Genomic DNA, 20,134 nt, shown 5'->3' with positions numbered 1-20,134 from the left:
CTTCCAAAGTTTAAATTATGCAATAGGAGCATCTGGTTAGTCATTAGATCATCACTTTTATCATTGTCTTTTTAAATATGAATGTATTCTGTGGACATATTTAACCTCTTATGGCTTTTCCACTTTCCCTTTCCCTGCAACATGTTTTTAGGTGGGGAGTTTTTTGTTTGTTTTTATATCATCTTTAGGCAAGGAGGAGAGCAAGTGCCTTCTTTAATTTAATAATGAACACTGTACATTGCAATGTCTCCTCATACTTCTTACTAGAATTCCTACTCTGAAAGTAGTATTTTTCAGAGCTTCTCCATAGACAAGAAAAATTACAGAAGATGACAAAAATGTCTGCAGACAACGTCCACGATTTCAATAAAATGCTCCCCAGCACCTGACAGATGGAACTTCCTCCCTGCTTTCTATGTATTTAGACCTAGCGTGACCGGTCAGTGTATTACAAATATTACAAATTTTTAAATGCATTGTTACTGACAAGTAACTTACTTCATAAAGAAGGCAGCAAGAAGTGAAGAGATAAAAGTAACTGAGACATTCAACTGTTCTTTCCCCTATTTTCAGGGTTGCCTCTATTGAGTTGTCATTTTTGCAGCATATTATTCTAAGATCGAAGAGACTATTGCAACTATTTTTTAACAAAGTAGACCTTCCTACATCCAAATTTAACTTCAAACTCAATCAGTCAAAAATTAAAATTTTAAACTGTTTATTATCAGTTTTTGCATATCACTGTAACTGCAATGCTCTGTGCTCTTCTATGCTCTTCTTGGAGAATGAGGTCTAAGAAAAGTTTTGAAACATATTTAGGCTGTGGGGAAGAGGATTTAGTTTAAATATCAATAAAGTTCATTTTGAAGATATAATTCAGTATCAGGATACTCTCTTTGCATCCAGATTTTTAAATTTCTGAGAGACCAAATGGATGTGTAGGGGTGGGGGAAAATAATCTTCCAAACAGAAAGAAAACTAGATGATGGAGGTTTCTAATATTTTCCAAGTTTTCATGGATTTTTTGCATGGTTCCCTCACTGAGAGTTTTCAGTAAGCAGGCTGGGGGGAAAATGGAGTGGATAATAAAATCTTGCCTTTATATCTAGCTGTACAAATAAATAAACAACATTGTATAAATAGCTCTATCTCCAGCCTTTTCAAAGGACAAAATCAGTTACATGACGTACTTTTTACTACTGAAAAGTTTTAACTAGTTATTCAAGACCAGTGGAGCATCACTATTCTAGAATAAAAAAAGCTTGAAATAACCAAGTCCCTCAGTTTTCTCCTGTAGGATCATGGAGGTGTCAGCATTGCCATTAGAATTCCACATGTACTACTCCACATATTGTACAGCAAATGTGTATTTTGTGTTTTATGTGTTCCCCTTTCTTTATACATGTGTAGTTACACAAGAAGGAAAAGGTAAAGACCAGCCTCATGCTCTGCTGTTTGTCATTGGAATTCTGGTGGCTTTTAAATTTATCTCTGGAATCCCATCTTGTTTTAATTTAAAACAAGGACTTCTGTGGCTGTTCAGTGTCACTGAACTGATAAGCTATCGCACCTTATCCTAAAACAACCAATTTCTCACAAGACATTTGGCTCATTTGACTTCTACTGCTGCTAAAAGGCATAGAAATAGAAAAGAGAGAATATAGCAAAAGTTTCAAGCAACATCCTGGGTTTATATGGTCTGCAGTTGGGAAAATCATGTTTTGACCAAACCTGGCAGGCTTGATCTTCTTCCATTCATGGACATACTTCACATTTAATTAGTTGTGGATGTTCATTATATTTTATCAGTTTATAAAAAGACTTTAAATAATAGAACATTTAAAGTTTTCAACAGGAATGCACAAGAACTTACTCCATTTACTGAAACTTGGCATCTGAAAACAGTGACCTTCCAATCTCAAATACTTTGAACTTTGGTCTTCTCTCTATGCTAGAATTGAATACTAATTTTATATCCTCGTATGTGTAAAGCCACCACGATCTTGATAATAAACAGCTAAAGGTAAATCATCCACATGATATTAGGTACTTATCCCTAACAGTGAACAGACTCCTCCTTGTACTGCCAACTTTCTAGGATCTAATAGACTTCTCTAACTGCCAACAGATATTAATTACAGTTAGCTGAGGAAAAAAAGAAGAATGTTTCCCAAATAATGTGTATGACCGCTGTATTCTGCAGGCTGTTTCTTGACTAAGACCACAAGAGCCACATTGGTTAAAATCTGTGTATTCTGCAGAAGCCAACACTTCCTGTAAGAAAATGACTACTTTACTTAAATGTCAGAGTTTCAAGAAAACATTCAACAGCTGAATTAAGTAGGGGTTGGGTTGTAAAAACCTGTTAGTTCTGGTGAATTCTTACTGTACAACTGAGCTGGCATGGAAAATACAGCCTGAAGATGTTCTGCTTTTTAGGGCTTAATAGACAAAAAGCAGAATATTGTTTTTCCATAAAGCAGTTCAGATTAACATGAAAAAGATATAATTTCTGCCTGTTATAAGCTGCTATGGAGTCACATAAAGTGACTTATTCCTTTTCTACCTTAACAGACACATTAACAATAATACACTTCAGCCAGAATTAATTACAGATCAATTAGAAATTAATATAGCTGACCTGACCTGTTTCCAGATATTAGTTTTCTCCCTATAGTATGTATTTTAAATAATATTTATAATCCTATTAGAAAAAGAAAACATTTTCTTTCTCTTGTTATGTGCATATATGTACATTAAGCAATCCCAGATGTGCTGTCCTAGGTATGTAACTCTTTCTCCACCAGGTAGGCTTAGTTATGACACAAGATCTCAGTCCAGTACCAGAAGCCTGTACCCAGGATACTATATTTTTTCACACCCAGGGTGTTTCATGTTTGCTGAAGCTCTATTAGAAAAATACCCTATGTAAACAATGGGGAAAAGTTACTATATTCCCATCCTATCTCTTCAACTGTAATTCAATGCTCTTTTTGCTAATTGTGTTCACTTACTTTATTATCCTACCTTTGGCCACTGGATCATTCTTTCTTGAACTCACACTCATTTGTACTTCTCAGCTTCATTCCAGAGGTTCCTCAAATCTCACCATTCATCTTTACACCAGCAGAAGGCAGCACTGCCCCGAGTTGAGTATCCCATCTTTTCCTTGCTCATAACCCCATGGGGGGACAGGTTCTGATACAGTTTCATACTGCAGCAGAGTAAAGAACTCAGACTCACCTGGCAAAAAGTGGGGGCTGCACATAATACAGGTAAAATCCTCAAGTTTTAGATAAGGTTTTATATTCTAGGAATGAACAAGTCCCCTTCCCAGAACTGATCACAAATGGTTTTGAGCCTTAGCAAGGAGGTTATTATATACCAGGTTAACATGAAACAATCAAGAGAAGACATTTCTTTTCAGACCTTCTTGGATTCTTTTCTTTATCTAGTCCACTTAAAAGAAAATTATGGAAATAGCTGGAATGTGTTGTACATCGTGGCAGAACTGGGCAAAGGCACACCGCCACCTGCTGGACAAAACTGGATCCCGGTCTCCACTGCACTGAGGTGAAAAGCAGCTGCAGAGAAGACAGACCTGTGTAAAAGGTTACTTGCACATTCTACTGCCACTGCCCTGGGGAGGTGCCCAGAGGTGCTGCTCCATCAGAGGAGATGAGCTGTGAGGTACAGAGAGACAGGCATCTTACACTGCACAGAAAGCTGCCACTCTCCAGCACAGCACAGCGAGCAGTGGCCTTGCCTCTGATCAAGAAAACAGGGCGCAATGAGACCTAACTGCTCCACACATGCAACAGACTCAAGTATATTTTAGTCACTTTATTTGTATCTATATACATTACATTTTGATTCTCCAAGTACTCAAGGCGATTATTTTCAAATAGTTTAGTACATCAATTTTATAAAATACAGCTGAACCAAGTTAGAATAGAAATGCATACATTATAGTACATTAAGTGCTTTGAATAATGACTAGTCTGGCCGCCAGCTAGTGAGCAATTCATTTGGTTTTGGTCACTCTCAGAGAGGAAACTCCACAGTAACTCCCCTGAGCCCAGTAGAACTGCTCTACCAGCAAGAGTCCCTCATGTGCTTTTTGGGGACAGAATGCATCCCTGGGCCACTACAAGGCATTCTGCTGTCCACACGGTAACTCAAAGTCATTGCTTCTGACTTGGACAAGATTTAGACATTTGTCTCAAGGCCTCAGATCAAAACAACAGAAGAGCCAGTGTAGCTCTGAAGAAATTCAGTCTTCATGCTTGCAACTGGGATTTACTTACATAATATGCTAAACCTGTGTTATAAAGAAAGATATAAGCTCTGACCAAAGGGCTCATCCTTAGGAATTCTACAGGGACACATACCCAACACAGCCTCCCAAGCAGCTCTCAATTATTTGTTCTGCATTAAATACTGCTCTACTTCTGAGAAAATTAAATTTGGTAGTAATTGAAATGTCAGGACAACTATTATACTGAAAATGGAACAATTGAGGAGATCCATTCAACTGCTGGGATTTGAACTAGAAATGCTCACAGCTTTATATCACAGGACACCCAAGATGACCCAACTCCAGCTGATACTGCAGCTACTGTGATATTCATGACCAGTAGTTTACTCTTTACTCCAGTCTAGTCAGGACTAGTCTATCAGCCACATCCTGCCCAAAAAATTAACTGTTGATGCCAGCTCAAGATCATTCCTGCAAATCTCTCCAAGTGCTGTAACTTCAGCCCAAGAAGGTCACAATTCACATGGCTCTGTCTCTGGCTGCAAAAGAGTGGAAGATTCTCTCACTTCTGCAGGGCTGAGGGCTTTGTGCTGTCACGTTCAGAGGAGTATGAGCAACTGTCAGATGATCAAGCTGCTTACAGCCATCTACTTGGGACTCTGGCAGACAAGCAGCACAGAGCAGCCACACATCCCAGAATAAGGACAAGAGTTACTGGTGACAGACTGGGCTAGCACACCACATTAGCCTAGTGCAGGGCCATGTCACACATGCCCACCAATCCACATACTGACAAAGGCAACATAATTAGCTGCTGTTGGGCTGTCTTAGCTGGCCAGGATAGTCAAGTTTTTCCCTGTTAACTTTAAGAAGGGGAGGAGGAAAACATGTAAACTTCAGCTGAGACTGGAACACAGGCTGCATGGCAGGTTTTTTCACATTGATGAACCAAGACAGTAGGTAGAGGCCACAGAAATGGGAGTAGCACTGAGCTGATGCACTGATTGACCTCACTAGACAAGGCCACACACACAGCCAGGCATCTTGGGAGAACATTTCAACAAAAGAGGCAAGATGTATCCCAAAGGTGATCAGCTGTACCTGATACACTGTGTTGGAGTGAAGGGATTCTGGGTAGATGAAACAAGGTGTCATCTTTCCACAGCACACATCACTGCAGCCTTCAACACTGCACTCTCAGAAAAAATTACCAAAATCTACTGAGGAAATCAGTACACTTTCTTTTCTGCTGCTTCAAAGCCAGCATCTTTGCTTATCCTCTAGTACAGTGTTGCAATAGGGTGGGAAAGGCTCCTTCCAACACAAATCACTGTTGCCTCCTGGCAGCTCAGACAAGAGCTGCACTGGTTGCTTTTGGAGCAAAGAGCTCAATTCTCACTGCTGGCCTTTTCCTTTCTCAGTGCTGCCCATTGTTGGTCACTCCTAAACACTCCAAAACACTCCAAACAGCCACCACCATCTGCTGCAGAAAAAAATACTGAACACAGGAGAAGTGAACAAAATGCACATTTCAATCCACAGTTACAGTGGTGAGGGCATTATCAGGCAACTGGTTAGAATGAGCAAGTGACCACTAAGAGCTTTCCTGTCCCAGATTCTGTGTTCATTTGATGTTCTTTCATCAGAGACTGGAAGTCAAAGGACAGTATTCTTTTGCCTTTCAAACTCACTAAAATTCCTCTTATTTACTGGCCTTATTTACTTACTGAAACTAAAAAGTAAACTCATCACCTACAAAAATGAGTAGAAATTTTTAAAAAAGGAAAGAAGTGCTTATTGTAATAATATAGAGACTCACAGATCTCTGCACATCTTATCCATCATACAAGATACCTGTTAGTTCAGATTTTCCTTTTTACAGAAAACAACAACTACATTCATCTCCTTGACCAAAAACAAACACGAATGCAAGAAAAACATTCTCCTGGCAAAATTTCACCATGAGGTAATTGCATTGCTTGAAAGTAAAAGGGAACTGAAATGGATTTGAAGTGATCTGCCAGGAATGATGGTTGCATTAAGGACAAAGTTGTCACTAAAGCAATATGCTTCACTTTGTCTAGCAACTTACTGCCTTTTCTAAGGAAAGGGTTCATCTGCTTCATAAATATAATTAAGTCTTGTTAAATTAAAGGGTATGTTTCCAGGATTTTGAGCAACATTCAGATCAAAATACTGTTTAGGAGTGAAGAGATATGTTTTGAGTTTTGCACTATACCGGTAACTGACAACCCATTTTTATGGGATTCAGCTAAAATGCAATTATGACAGATAAACCAGAGCTGTACTGCAGTAACATAACTTAAAAGATGGAGTCATAGGGCATTATAGAGGAGCTGCCTTAAAAAAATACTGTTTCTAGAACGCAGTAAGAATTAAAATTATGGAGCATAAACAGCAGAAGTTATTAATGGATCCTAAATAGGTCAACTATAGACCACTGCAACAATAGCAGAACTCATGCATTAACTTCATTCTTCTCTCCCCCATCCACATTTGGAGGGTTTATTTCACATTTTCAGTACCAAGTATCCACTACAGAAACATGAGCTGCGCATATTTAACACCATTTTGGTAGTGCAAGACTTCCAGAGATCATGTACTTCTTCACCATCAGGATCTGGATAGAATCTCAGTTCAGTACTTACAAGGATTTAGCATCACCTTCCCTGCTGACAGGAGGGATGCCACTTATCAATGCTGTTCAGTGGTACTTTACAGTTTAGATCCTTACTGAGGCAGGTTTGCTTATTATCCTCCAAGAGGGGATTAAAGTGCAAGCAGATTTCACACTCTGCAACATGATGCACATGGTCAGTGTAGACATGGAACTGCAATCCTCTTGCTTGCTGCTGGACAGACCGCTGGAAGAGAGTGGCCTATAATGTCATTGTCCTCTTGTGCTTTCCCAATATGGGCTTTAGCTCAGCAATTCAGGCCCAGTCCTGTCCAGTGGTCTGGCACCATCAGGAAATACTTGTCCATAGCTTCACAAAACCTGGTCCGGTACAGCTCTGGAGAGACCACAGTGGGCATCTTACCTAATGTGTAAGATCAAGAGCAGTTAGAAATGGGCTAAAGATACTGCAGTACAGACAGATATCACATGAGATTGCACCAGCAGACAGCATGGACTTGAAGGCGACAAGATAGAACCTTATAAAGTTCAGCAACAAACAAGCATAAGGTTTTGCACCTGGGAAAACATAAAGCAGGAGCACAGCCCAGGCTGGGATCTCTCTGGGGAGCAGCTCTGTGAAAGGGAGTGAGGGTCTTGGTGGACAAGCAGATCCAGTGTGAATGAACACTGGGATGCACCAGGAACACCACCAGCAGCACCATTCCTGAAATACTGGACTCAGTTTTGGTCCCTGCTACATTAAAAAATATTTTTTTTAAAAAAAGAGAGAGAGAGAAAAAAGGGGAAAAAATATGTGGGCAGGCTGAAGAGGGTCCAGAGAAGGGCCACAGAGATGATCCAAGGACTGGGCAGCCTGCCATATGGGGAAATGCCATGAGAACTGGGTTTTTTCAGCCCTGGAAAAACAGCTGCTTAGAGGAGACCTTATCACCATGTTCCAGTATTTATAGAGTGGCTAAAAAGAAGACGGAGACTCATTTTACAAGGAGCCACATGAAAAAGATGAGGGGTAAGGGATATATGTCATTCCTGGGCAGATTCTGGTTAGACACAAGAGTAACATTTTTCACAGTGAGAACAATCAGCCATTGGAATAGTCTCACCAGTGAAGTGATGGATTCCCCAACACTGCACAGTTTTAAGATTCAGCTGCACAGAGTGCTGAACCATCTTGTCTAGACTGTGCTTTTGCTAAGAAAGGTTGGATCAGATAATCCTTGAGTCCCTTCAAATCTGGTATTCTACAATTCTTTCCTCTGTTCTGGATAACTTAATATGTCACAAATTTGCATGGTGGCAAAGTTATGACACTATCAGCAGTGTCACAGAAAGCTTCCATGTAACAAGGAAACATGATCAAAATCTTTGCTTTCAGTCTGGACTTACCTTGTCCTCCCAGGATGCCAGTTGACTTCACCACCATTTCAAGCTTTTTGTCCCAGGTAAAAGTACGAATATAGTCTGTTACAATAAAAAAAAAAATCCACACACAAATATGTTTTATTTATTTTAATCCAAGTAACACTGTTTTAAAATGTATCTATTTCCCCCCAAAGAGGGCAGTAAAGCAGTTCTCTTTTGTAGTCAGAGCTTCAGTGTTTTCTCTACTAGTTGCCTCACTTTCTGAAGTAATGTTTGGATAGGGTAAATACAGTATCCCAAAAGCCCAGCAAGACCACAATCAACTTCTCCTGTCTCTACAAGAACAGGCTGCCCAAGCACATCTGTCCTTATCCATGCTAGAGTGTCAAGGGCTCATTTACAAGGGTTACTTTGCTCACCCTCATCCCAGAAGTCCCACTAGAAGCACTGAGGCTTGGACACCTCTCCATTTAAAGCAGTATTTCTCATCACTGCAGCCACTACAGGTTTGATAACAGAACAGAAGTGACTGCCACTTCATGACAGGGAGGACTGGAAACAGGACTGGAAGAGGAGGCAGCAAGAAGAAAACTTCTGAATTGTTTCCAAGCCCCTTCCAGAGAAAGCATTCTCAGCCATTACAAGCACATGAACCTTTTGGCCTGCAAAGCTAAAGCTGCAGAAAGATCAGTTTTTCATTACTGGGCATCAATTACCTCTTAACATCTGACTACAACTGTACTTTTACAATTTTGAATTTACTGCTTTTAGACTTACAAAAGGCCACCATAAGTATTCACATTTCATCTCACTTGTGTTTAACACAAAACCCCAGACCTGACAATCTCAAGACTTATTCATTTATCTGAATACTCTTTGAAAACATTCTTTAGAGTGTTTTGGGACAGATATCAGTAAACAGTTTGATCACTAACAACTTCATGACATAAGGCCCAGAGTCCCACACAATGGACCCTACAAATAACATTTTCAAAGCTTTTCACAGACCTAACTTACTTGTTTCCTCTATCACTTTAGGACCTAAAATAGGTAGAGATATTGACCTCAGATTCAAAAACAATCTTAGCTGAGAGTTTTTTGTTTCAGTCCAACACAAATTTAGCTTGAGTACTTCGTAAATTCTTAGGGTATCATCTAGAGAACATTCTGATAGCCTGATACAGCTGGTATGTTCTCTCTTCTTGATAATATTTGTGTTCACCAAGTTCCTTCAGATATTTGTGTTAAACACTGAAGGAACTGATAGCTTTAAATAACATATAGAATATACTCTACAATCAGATAAGACTTGACATAGGACAAAAAAAAGCCACACAAACAGAAGCACATGGTCAATTTAGCCCAATCCTCTCGCTCCAATATTCAAGAGTCTACAAATCTAGCAAGTAGTAACAACTTGCAACAAACAACTGCCTTCTTTGTAGCTAGGACTTTAATTCTCAGCTAGAAATGTTATTGAAATGGCTTTCATGCTTTATCAGAATAAGAAAAATCCAGATCTCCTGTCTTGAGATCTCATCTGGAAACATTTCCAAGCTGGGTTTCAAGACCATTTCATTTCCCTAAGTCAATTCCCCATCCTGCAAAATTGCCTCATCTCTAAGTCTTTTATACTACACAAGTTTGCCTGTCTAAACTGTCTGTCCCTCTATCTCTACTCTCCAGTATCAAGTCAGAGGATGCAGCAAGGCAATTACTGCACTGCCACCCATATTATCCAGGTCCGACTATATGGTTATACAAGATCCCATGATGTTTAACTTCTTTATTCCAATCCTATCAATAGTCTTTCTCCTTACAGCCCCTCCACACAAGATTTAAAAAACATGACTTATTTAAAAAACATGATTTTTGTAAACATGACTAAGCTAAAGTTTACAGATAAAGCATACAAGTAACTTCCCCTGCTTCAACTGGAGTCAAGGTGTAGGTTAAACCACCTTTGAGGCCTCCTGCATATACTCGTAGCAATGCAAATGCTAATCTGAGACTATACAAGACCTGGAGAGAAGACTTCCTGCCTCCACTCTGAACACCTGTAAGGGGTGAGGGTGGTATTCCACCAGGGAGAAGACAAGGCTTCCTGACACACATCTCTCTGGTGGTGGCACAGTTCTAAGAGTACTATGAACACCTAAACCATTTCATCATCTGACAGCAAGAAAGTACAAAAGACAACCTACCAATGATCCCAACAACCAGCTCATTGTTGGTATCATCACGACCCACCAGCAGGGAATAGTCAATGATGAGATGGCTGGAGAGGAACTGGGAATCACTGTGTATGGAGGCTTTCAGCACAGCTTTGCAATGGGAACGGATGTACAAAGGATTGTCCCGAACCATCTTCAGAAGGTTTTCATCCAGCAGGACAACATCACAAGTTTCCTTGCCTGTGTCTGTTTTAACATTTCTATTCCGGAGGGAGCCCTTCAGGTCAAACACCTGCAAATGGAGAGCAGCACTACTTTGGTTCATTTTTCTGAGTTAATGACTCCAGTAGCTAATATTTGAGAAGGCAGCACAGCCAGGCAACTTCTTCCATCTCTTCAGGAGGAAGACAATTAAAATATTTTGTAGAGAATAGCACATAAGCCTGGGTGAAAGCTCTGTCACCTCAATTCACAAGTTTTAGGCAAGTTATTTCATTAATATTTAGTCTAAATTAAGAGAAAAAGAGTGTCTCTACTTTTTATACTGTTTAGGTAAACTCGTTTTTCCAGCTGGTATCTACAGAGTTAATTGCTGACAAAAGCAAAGCCACTGAAGAGAGAGGCAGGTGGTGCATAAAGCACCAGTTACCACCGGCAAGGCAAGAGACAGACCCATCATGAGGCTGGAAATGATCTCTGGAGTTCTCCAGTCTGAAGTCCTGCTTCAAGCAGGCCCTGTTAGAGAAGGTTGTTCAAGTTCTGTTCAGTCAAGATTTCACTAACTTCCACGGAATAGAGTCCACAGTCTGCCTGGGTTTCTGTTTTGTAGTGCCTGAGCCCTCCTCATGATTTAAACAACAGACAAACAAAAAGAAAACCCACAACATCCTTTACATCCATCTAGAATTCCCTCCATCCACTTCCTCCCACAAACATTTCCTGTTTAAGGTCAGGCAGTGAGAAGGTAAAGTGGAAAGAACTGATACTATCTAGGTTTAGAAGTGATGTTTGCTTGAAATTCCTTTTTAGCTTCAAATCTCTATTTAAAGAGAATTTCCCACTAGTCACTTTAAGATCTTCATTCTACTGCCTGATAAAGACAGTTTTTCCTTGACTAAGAGCAAGGCTGAACTCAAAATCTTGTCCCACACCTGAAGTTGTTCAAGAACAGTGGGTTGAAAAAATAATAAACTCCCCCCACTACAGAGTAACTCTCTCTGAGTGAGGCTCTCATTCTAAACAAATTAATCTGTAATTCCAGTCAGTTCCTATGAAAGTTTTGTAAAAAGATTTTACATCTTCGTAATCAGGTTAGTAATGCTTTCTCTCAGACACCAGATATCCAAGGATAAACAAGACTTCAAAAGACCTGCACAACAGCTACCTGAACCAGTCAACAGAGGCATCAAGCTCCTGAGGATGATGTAACAAGGAAGAGGCATAAACCACCACCTTTGAGCAGCACTAGATGTCAAGAGCACACACAAAAGTTACCTAGATGGCTACAAATGACCCTGCTCCTTCTCCCAGACACAACTGCACTGCAAGGGAACAGAACACTTTGTTCTTACCTGAGCCATTTTCCTGCCATAGAAAAGGTTTTCCATGACAAGCAGATCCAGCTTCTTTTCAGTGTTGTTTTGAGAGTTCTTGTAACCAATTCGATATACCCCAAGGATTTTAGCCAGTGCTGTGGGCTTCTAACGAAGACAAGACATGGGTTAAGATCTGTGTAGAGACAATCAGCAATCCCATACCAGAAGCACCACTGTTCTGTCTGTGTATTACAGCTTAGAAGTCCAAGCATAATTTCCACTTTACATCTTAAAAACACGTTATTAGTGTAACTCACACCCTCCAACATTTTCTCTTATTTAAATGAAAAAGGTTAATAGAAGGTTCCACCAGTTTTTAAAGTACAGAACACTGCCTAAAATAAAAGGCACTCTTTTTTTAATACCTTCTGCTGAACTGCATTAGTGATGTAAGTGAAGTAGTGTGGAGCAAAGTCAAGGAATGACTGGACTTCCAGACGAGGCATTTGCTTCAAGATGAATCTATCATCTGTTTTAACATCAGACAGAGGCAACAGGTTACATACAATAAGTGATGCACTACTCACAATTTTTATAGGACTGTCACACAGCTGAAATGGTTTGAAAAATTAGAGCACTACAACTCTCTTAAATCCTCACCTACAGAAGCTCATTTCTAGATTCTTTTTACTTCATGTATTCTGAATTTCAGCCTCCCTGGCTTTCTACCTTCTAGTAAATCACGGACAAGAGACTGCCTACCCTAGATCTACCTCAGCTATCCGAGCTTCCTATACAGACAACAGAAACAGCCTACAGACCACTTTGTTCAATACTTGTTTTACATAAAAGCCTAGAAACGGCCACAGTTTTAAAAAAAGATTAGCTGAACAATAGCACGTGAGATTATAAGAAACACTGTGTCTTTAACAATAAGTTCTCCTTGAATTATACTCAAGTCTTTGTTTTCTGAAGCCTGCCTGAGAGTATAACCCTTCTGTCCAACTGATCTTCCTAGCTGCTACTGCTGAAAAACAGAGCTACATTTTGTTCTCCTGCACATACAAACAGACAAATAATTTGATATTGAATACCCCAGAACAATCCATCTAATTTTTCCTTTCTGAGTGGCCATTTCACAATCAGCAACCCTCCGGATAGAGGTTATCAGAGATTAAATGACACACTAACCACCACCATACAGAAATAACACCTCTAATTACAAGGAGGGAAGAAGCTGCATTTACCCTCAGTCACATAGAAGGCAGCTCCAGATTTGCCACCTCGTGCCTGCCAGGGCATCGAGTGAGAGAGGGATCGGATGAAATCCTCTTCACTACTCCCCAGGATCACTTCACGCATCCTGTGAAACTCCCCAGCATAATAAATCCGGCAGTAGAACTTGGCATTGGCATCTGAGAACTCTGCAAGAAATGGCTTTCCTCAATAACAGCATGCAACATACACTGACTGCCCAAGAAAACACTGAGATTTTACTCATGTCTAGAGAAGTATTGTTGTGCTCAACATCTCTCTCATGCTTATAGTAACTCTGGAGTTTCAACCAATGGGATTTAAATGGAAAACTCACAGGAAAGTCAACTCCCTCTAGATTATCTCACAGTATATGTCATGGGAAAATGTTTGGACAAAAGACCAATTTAAAAAAAAGTTTATGGACTATTTTTGCATGAGAGATTGATTGGAGCAAGTAAAAATTGCATTTTTATTATTATTTGCTTTTCCTTCATGATAAACACCAAGAAGAAACAACTATTAACCTCAAGGCTTCCACTACATGTGCATGAAGAAATGAGTTTGTCATCTAAGACTCAGTTATTTAGAACTACTCACGGAGTTCCACATGGGGATTCACCACCGGCTTCTTCTGTCCATCTCCTCCATCCCCATCATCTGAAGGCATAAAGTGCATTCAGTCAGGGTTGTTCACTATTATTACCAAGAAAGCCATATTAGGTACTACTTGTAAACTCATATTACAAGAAAAATATTCTTTTTTTTCCCAAGAATACAGAGGGAACTATACACAGGGAATTAGAAATACAGCTGTAGTTATATAATATAATACATATGCTAGAAGGGCACTGCTGTTTATGGACACAAATCCAGTCTTTCTCTTAATTCATTTTCCATGAGCTAAAACAATGAGAACTATACGCAAGTGAGAGAGACAGGGCTGCTTAACTAGAGTCAACTCAATCCAAAGGCATTCAAGACCAGACTACTCCACATCCCTACAGTTTGGGTTTGAAAGATCCTGTTTCCCTTATCACAAGGAAAAGCAATGCATTTCGGAAGAAACATTTGATGTTCAAATGATTCATTTTCAATGCGTGCTGAGTAACCTTGGACTGCTGAAAAAGTACAAGCAGGAGTGCATTTGGGACCTTGCATGGATGAATGAGGTTTGGAAGAAGTAACAATCCAAGAGAGAAGATGAACTCTGCAGTCTTGTACCTTGAGCCTCTGCTCCTTGGTTTTCTGCTCCCTCTTTTCCCATCTGTCCAACCTGGTAGTAAGCACTGTCAGCACCACGTAAGGTCTCCTTCTTCTGGGAAGACAGGTCTGGGCTTTTCCCTCCCGTGCCACGGAAGAAAGACAAAACACCAGATGGTTTCTTTGCTTCAGTGAAAAGGAACAGAAAAGATGGTGTTGGCATTTCCACAGGCGGTTTAATAGCATGACTCTTACAAATATTCCTCACTCATTGTTCTACATGGAGGAATGATGCCATTCAACTATAACTTATTTGCTATTCTTCAGGCAACTAAGGTCCATGAGAGTGAATGATCTAGTGCTCTGAGAAGCATCCTAGAGTGCAGAGACATTCAAAAACACAGACCAAGACTGAGGGTCTTTAATACATTAAGAACTTCATGTCTCCATTTCAAAATATTTTAACTGCATCTCTTCAAAGAAAGCAATGCTAAAAGAAAGATATCATATCCCAATGAACAGGCTAGATTTAAGAATAACCCTAGGTCCAATACGTAATAACATTAAATGAAGTGACAGTTAAATGAGTGACAGTTCAATCTCATAAGAATCAGAGAAAGTCACAGCCTAAAAAAAAAAAAAAAAAAAAAACACCACCACAAACCCACAGACTTCCACCCCTCCCATGTGTTACATTAAGTCAATGCTAAGACTAGTCACAATTCCAACTCAGAATGCTGCTTTTTCTTCCTTGTAAGACCTAGAATCCAGGTTAAGTGGACTCAAGTCTGAGTGGAGATTAGCACCATGGATGATTTTGTGAAAAGGTCTTACGCTGCTCTGGCTCTGCACCGCGAAGTGGACACATGTTAGCCTCAGGCAGGCGGACAGGGCTGCTGTTCTTGGGTTTGCTGTCTGACATGCTGAAAGGAGAAAGAACAAAGAAGTCATGAACCAACCAATACTGCCACACAAGACATTACTGCTTTATGCCTGGACATTTATTTTTCCCCCCTGCCTAAACACTAAGGGAAAAAGACACCATTGAAAGGTGTAACAGTATGGGACTCTCCAAAGTTGTCCTCCTCCATCTTCCTAAAAAGTATCTCTCAGGGTCCACAGCAATAGTTCCATCCATGACCACAGCAAAGGTAAGCAGGCCCAGTATTCCTACCATGTATGCAGCCAAGAGATTAGGTGATGGAGCCAGCATGGTCCATAATGTGAAATGGAAACTCACATACTGAAGTAAGTGTTGGTTACATGGAATGAGTCAGATTCCATCAGAAAGCAGAGATCCTAACAGGGGCATATTTTGAGGGTTCTTCCTCATCCTAGCTTTGGCTTATTCACTACCATCACTGTCTCTTCACTCCATATACTGTTGTTCTTGCATGTAACCTGTTTGGTTGTGGTCCTTCTTCAGAACTGTTCTTCAGAGATGCTTTGGACAACTCATCCAGGGCATTTCTGTACTCCTTGCAACTGGTGGGGAAAGAATATGAAGGAAAGAGAAAAAGCCAAAATAATTAAGTGTTCTCTTGGAAACTCTGCAATACCAGCCCAAAGATTCAGTTCAGAGACAACCACAGGAAGCAAAACACCACAGTAGACAAATCTCTGCTTTATTTTTTCTTATTGTTAGAACTTTGTCCTCTTAGAAGTTGCTTTAGACAATACTGCAGGAAAAACATCCCCTTACTTTTCCCTCTCCCACAATTTAAGAATGTACTACTTCAAAAATCTGCTGCCTTTTGGCATGCAAGCCCAAAGGTTTACTGGTGCAGCTGGTGAGAAGAGCTGAGCAGTAGCAAGAGCTGCTAGGATCAAAGCTAGGCAAGAGACAGACTGCAATGTCAATACTAACAGCTGTCCCCCAACTCAGCTGCACTTCCTCCAGCTGGAGAGGCTGAGCAAACCTTAGCTGCACTTCTTTCTCTAGTAATATCTCATTAAAAGAAACACCACACAACTCATTTTTGCATACTAGAGTTCCACTAAAAAAGTCCAAATCCAGTTGCGCTTTCATTATCTCAGCAGTAAAAGGAAAGAAGCCCATCTCTGGCAGAAACTCTAATGGCTTAATGTAGAAATTCTGTCATGCTTGTTGCCTATTATTAAAATTTATATATTCCTCAAACACAAAAGCTGCAAAAGTATAAAGTATGTCAGATGAAACACCAAATCACACCAGTACCTGAGAGCAAAAGCTATGATGGAGCTTGGTTCTTTCTCACAGACTGCAATAGGTACACGTTCATGCTCATACATCAGGTAGTGCTTATCTGGGTCACTAAATAAAAACAACAAACAGTCAGTAGATCATAAAAATTTGTGGAAAGAAAAGAAGTTTGGTCAAAACCTAGATGTCATCACTGCACTCCCAAGCACAAGCTGCAAGTCTCTGCATGGAACCAAAGCTTCCCAGGTCAGCTTCTCCCAACAGACACATTCATAACTATGTGGTTAATTCTAAATAGTAGAGTGTTAGGAAAATCAGCATTTCAAGCAAGCTGCTTGGATCAGAAGATCAGCTTCAGGTTATAATGAGAGTCTATTTCTGTTTAGCAGCCACCATTTCTAATGGCACCAAAACCTGCCTGAGTTTGGTTTGACTGTCCAGCAGCCTGTAGAGTGAACTTAGGGACAAACCTGGACTCTTTTCTAAACGGGCAGTTTATCACAGAAAATTCCCCAAAGCCTCCTGGATTCTTGTACGATTTTCTTCAACTTATCAGGAGGGTCCATTCATTTAATTTTTATCTCTTTAACCCAAGGCCTCTGCTCCTACACTGGGGGTGGGATTGACAAGTTAAACTCAGGCTGCCAAACATTAGGCTCATGTCAAACAAGGAGCACCACAAAGCATGCAGACCATGTAGCTGAAAGATTTTCCAGCCTGCCCTTCTTCACATGACAGGGAGACTTGAGGGCACATGCAGTAGCCATTGAACCTGACCTACACCCAGACAATGCCATTTTGAGTCCAACCCTTGGAAGAGCTCTGGAAGCAAAAACAATATGCAGGCATGTAGCTTTAGTTAAGTCTTTGCTAAGGAAGGGCATTTCCACTCCTTCCCTGCAGCAATGAAGTTAGAAGGCACCTTTCTCTGGTCTTCCCCCACCTCTTCATCTCCCACAAGTGCTCTGAGGAGGCACGCCTGCTAGGCGGAGAAACTGATACTGCCTTTACACAAGGGCAGATCGTTCATGAGAAAGATAACCTACAATCACCTAGAAAGGACACAGAAAACTTCCTACCTTGACAAAGTTCTCTATCTTACCCAGAGGCAAACTCAAGTAATGACTTAAATTATACACTGAGCAAAGGAAGCATGCATGGCTCTGCCTGCAATTCTGACAAGGTTGCTAATTTTGTATATTATATATATTATGCAGTACTTACAAGGGAAAGGGAATGGGATTATAGTTGTTTCCAGGCAAAAAGTTAGCCAAAATAGCTTTCATAGTAGACTTCTCCTTCACTTGGCTATCTGTAGATCCCAGTAAATGTCCATCAAACACATCTGGAACAGACACATGTCAGGTCTGCATCACAACATCAAAGTTTAAGCTGTAAATTCAGAAGGATGACTACAGACCACAGAGTTACCAGTTATTTGTCATTTCCTAAAAGGATCTTGTGGACTTGGCACAGAAGAGCAAGAGAAAGAACAGAAGGTGACAACTGAACTATACCTTCTGAGCTGCTTGTTGTGTCCTGTTCAGAGAGTGTGTTGGCACCAGTCATATGCTCCGATGCAACCTCAGGAGAGGTGGGCAGCTGTAGATGGGTGGAGCCTGTGGAGCTCTGACTTGATAAAGTTGTCAGGAAACGATCCTCTAAGAGTACAAGGACAGTTAAGGACAGAAAAAATAACTTGACATGGCTGTCAGAAGTGATACAGTTTGCTACCTGTATAGCCAAACTATAATCAGCATCTGCTTTCAGAAAGTTTTTACTTAGAAAGCAAGTAAGGCCACACAGACCAAAGGATTGGGCAAGCTCACCAGTGTAGCACAAAACCTCCAGAAAATGTATACTCTTACAACTACTACCTTCAGCTCCCACAAACTCTCGGTTATGCCTCACAGGTAAGAGATCTCAGCACCCATAACCAGACCACAGAAGAGGCAAAAGGCATTTCCCAAATTCCATGTAGTTATTCAGTTATTTAGAAAGCTTCTGAAAGTTTTTAAACTAGAGTTCAAGGGAAAACCCTTGTTGGTCAATTTAATAATCACTAGTAATTCAGCTTCATATTAGAATCAGATGGCCAACTTCTATCTTACAAATATCTTTCTTCTATCTTACATTATCTGACAAATGCGACAAGACAGGGATTTGGTGTTTCTTTGATTTATCAAATTTGACAAAAGCTCCCATATTATGTCAGGAAAAGGGCTACAACATGCTTCTATTGCCATCTTATGAAAAATAAGTAACAGACCTTTCTCTCCATTTTGCAGTGCTGGAGAAGCATTTCGTGGAGAAGCATCCATGCTACTGATCTAGGCAGAATAACAAAACATCAATGTTGATGCTCTTTACAGCTCTTTACAGCTGTATTCCCTCCTGCATGGAAACACTTACAAAAGCAGATGTATTACAACAGAGCACCCTCACCCACTTTTCAGCCTCTCCGTGTCACTGTATCTGTTACCATAGGAAAAAGACAAGGCAACAGCAACTCAAGTTCACAAGATGCTTATGATGGCTGCTATTCTGTGTATGCTGCTTTAAACACTACACTCTCTCTCTCTGAGAACCTGCTAGATCAAGGAAAGGTTTGCTTTAGCACCTAACAAATATGTGTTAAGTGTAAGGGGCATGTGTGCATGCAGCAGAGCAAATCCAGGGTCTCTAGGAGTTTTTAGTGCACCTTGCTTTGGTAGAACTATAGGGAGTTCAACCTCTCTATATGATGTTTATATAGTAGTGCCTTGCAGCCCAGACATTTCCTCAGAGTTCCAGCTCCCCAAAGGGTGGAAGTTCAGCATGCTGGCACATGTATCCTTGGACAAAGCTCTTGAGACAGCAGTCCAAAAATCACTCATCCATCCCTTCCGTCAGTTCCCATAGGATACAACACAAAACACCACATCCTGAAAAGCCACTATCAGTCCTTCCTGTGTCATATGCTCTACACCTCTTGATACTATTTGTCTTTTCTTTTTCACAAGGGATGCACGTGACAGGCAACAACCTAGGGTTGAAGAGGATGACCCAGTTCCTACCTAGGCACACCCTCAACAATGACTGCAGCTCTCTGTTGGCAGTGTTCACATCAACACTACACAAACATCACAGAAAATCATCAACTGCTACTCATACTGACTCTTTCTCTCCACAATATGGCTCTTAGGAAAATATACACATACTAACACACAATTTACGCTTTTACAGTTGAAAACTACAGGATGCAGTAAAACTAGCTTACTAATTATTAAAGAAAACTCAAGCCAGTCTTAAGACTATTATGCTGCCCCAGAATAAATAAATAAAAAATGTTTAAGAGGTTTATAGCCTGTTAGCCATACCTTGCTTTCTTCACCTTGCCTCAGTCTCCCAGGGCTGGGTGGTACTGATGGACGTTTTCTCCCTTTCTCTTGTTGGAAGAGATCTTGCAATCTTAAACAAAAAATAATAATAAAACAAACAAACAAAAACAACCCACACAAAACC

The 20,134-nt window shown here is 40.4% G+C and overlaps 1 protein-coding gene across 6 annotated transcripts in view; it reads right to left on the bottom strand.

Moving 5' to 3' along the window:
• Window positions 1–3,828: 3,828 nt before the first annotated feature.
• PIKFYVE (phosphoinositide kinase, FYVE-type zinc finger containing) overlaps window positions 3,829–20,134 on the bottom strand; it is a gene marked incomplete at its 3' end in the record, with an annotated part of 64,089 nt that continues 47,783 nt past the window's right edge. For all 6 annotated transcript variants that reach the window (XM_083865405.1, XM_083865404.1, XM_083865403.1 and 3 more), the window contains 15 exons: window positions 19,990–20,080; window positions 18,900–18,960; window positions 18,148–18,291; window positions 17,855–17,975; window positions 16,646–16,741; window positions 15,850–15,933; window positions 15,283–15,371; window positions 14,470–14,634; window positions 13,846–13,905; window positions 13,239–13,415; window positions 12,417–12,520; window positions 12,028–12,156; window positions 10,487–10,748; window positions 8,307–8,381; window positions 3,829–7,320 (listed from right to left, as the gene is read on the bottom strand). In XM_083865405.1, coding sequence (XP_083721531.1) covers window positions 7,205–7,320; window positions 8,307–8,381; window positions 10,487–10,748; window positions 12,028–12,156; window positions 12,417–12,520; window positions 13,239–13,415; window positions 13,846–13,905; window positions 14,470–14,634; window positions 15,283–15,371; window positions 15,850–15,933; window positions 16,646–16,741; window positions 17,855–17,975; window positions 18,148–18,291; window positions 18,900–18,960; window positions 19,990–20,080 — 1,774 coding nt within the window. The remainder of the gene's footprint in view (window positions 7,321–8,306; window positions 8,382–10,486; window positions 10,749–12,027; window positions 12,157–12,416; window positions 12,521–13,238; window positions 13,416–13,845; window positions 13,906–14,469; window positions 14,635–15,282; window positions 15,372–15,849; window positions 15,934–16,645; window positions 16,742–17,854; window positions 17,976–18,147; window positions 18,292–18,899; window positions 18,961–19,989; window positions 20,081–20,134) is intronic.

This window comes from Zosterops lateralis, assembly GCF_965231275.1.
Source record: "Zosterops lateralis genome assembly, chromosome: 7".
NCBI lineage: Eukaryota > Metazoa > Chordata > Aves > Passeriformes > Zosteropidae > Zosterops > Zosterops lateralis.
Note: the sequence above shows the minus strand (reverse complement) of the source record. Positions and strands in the feature narration are given on the sequence as shown.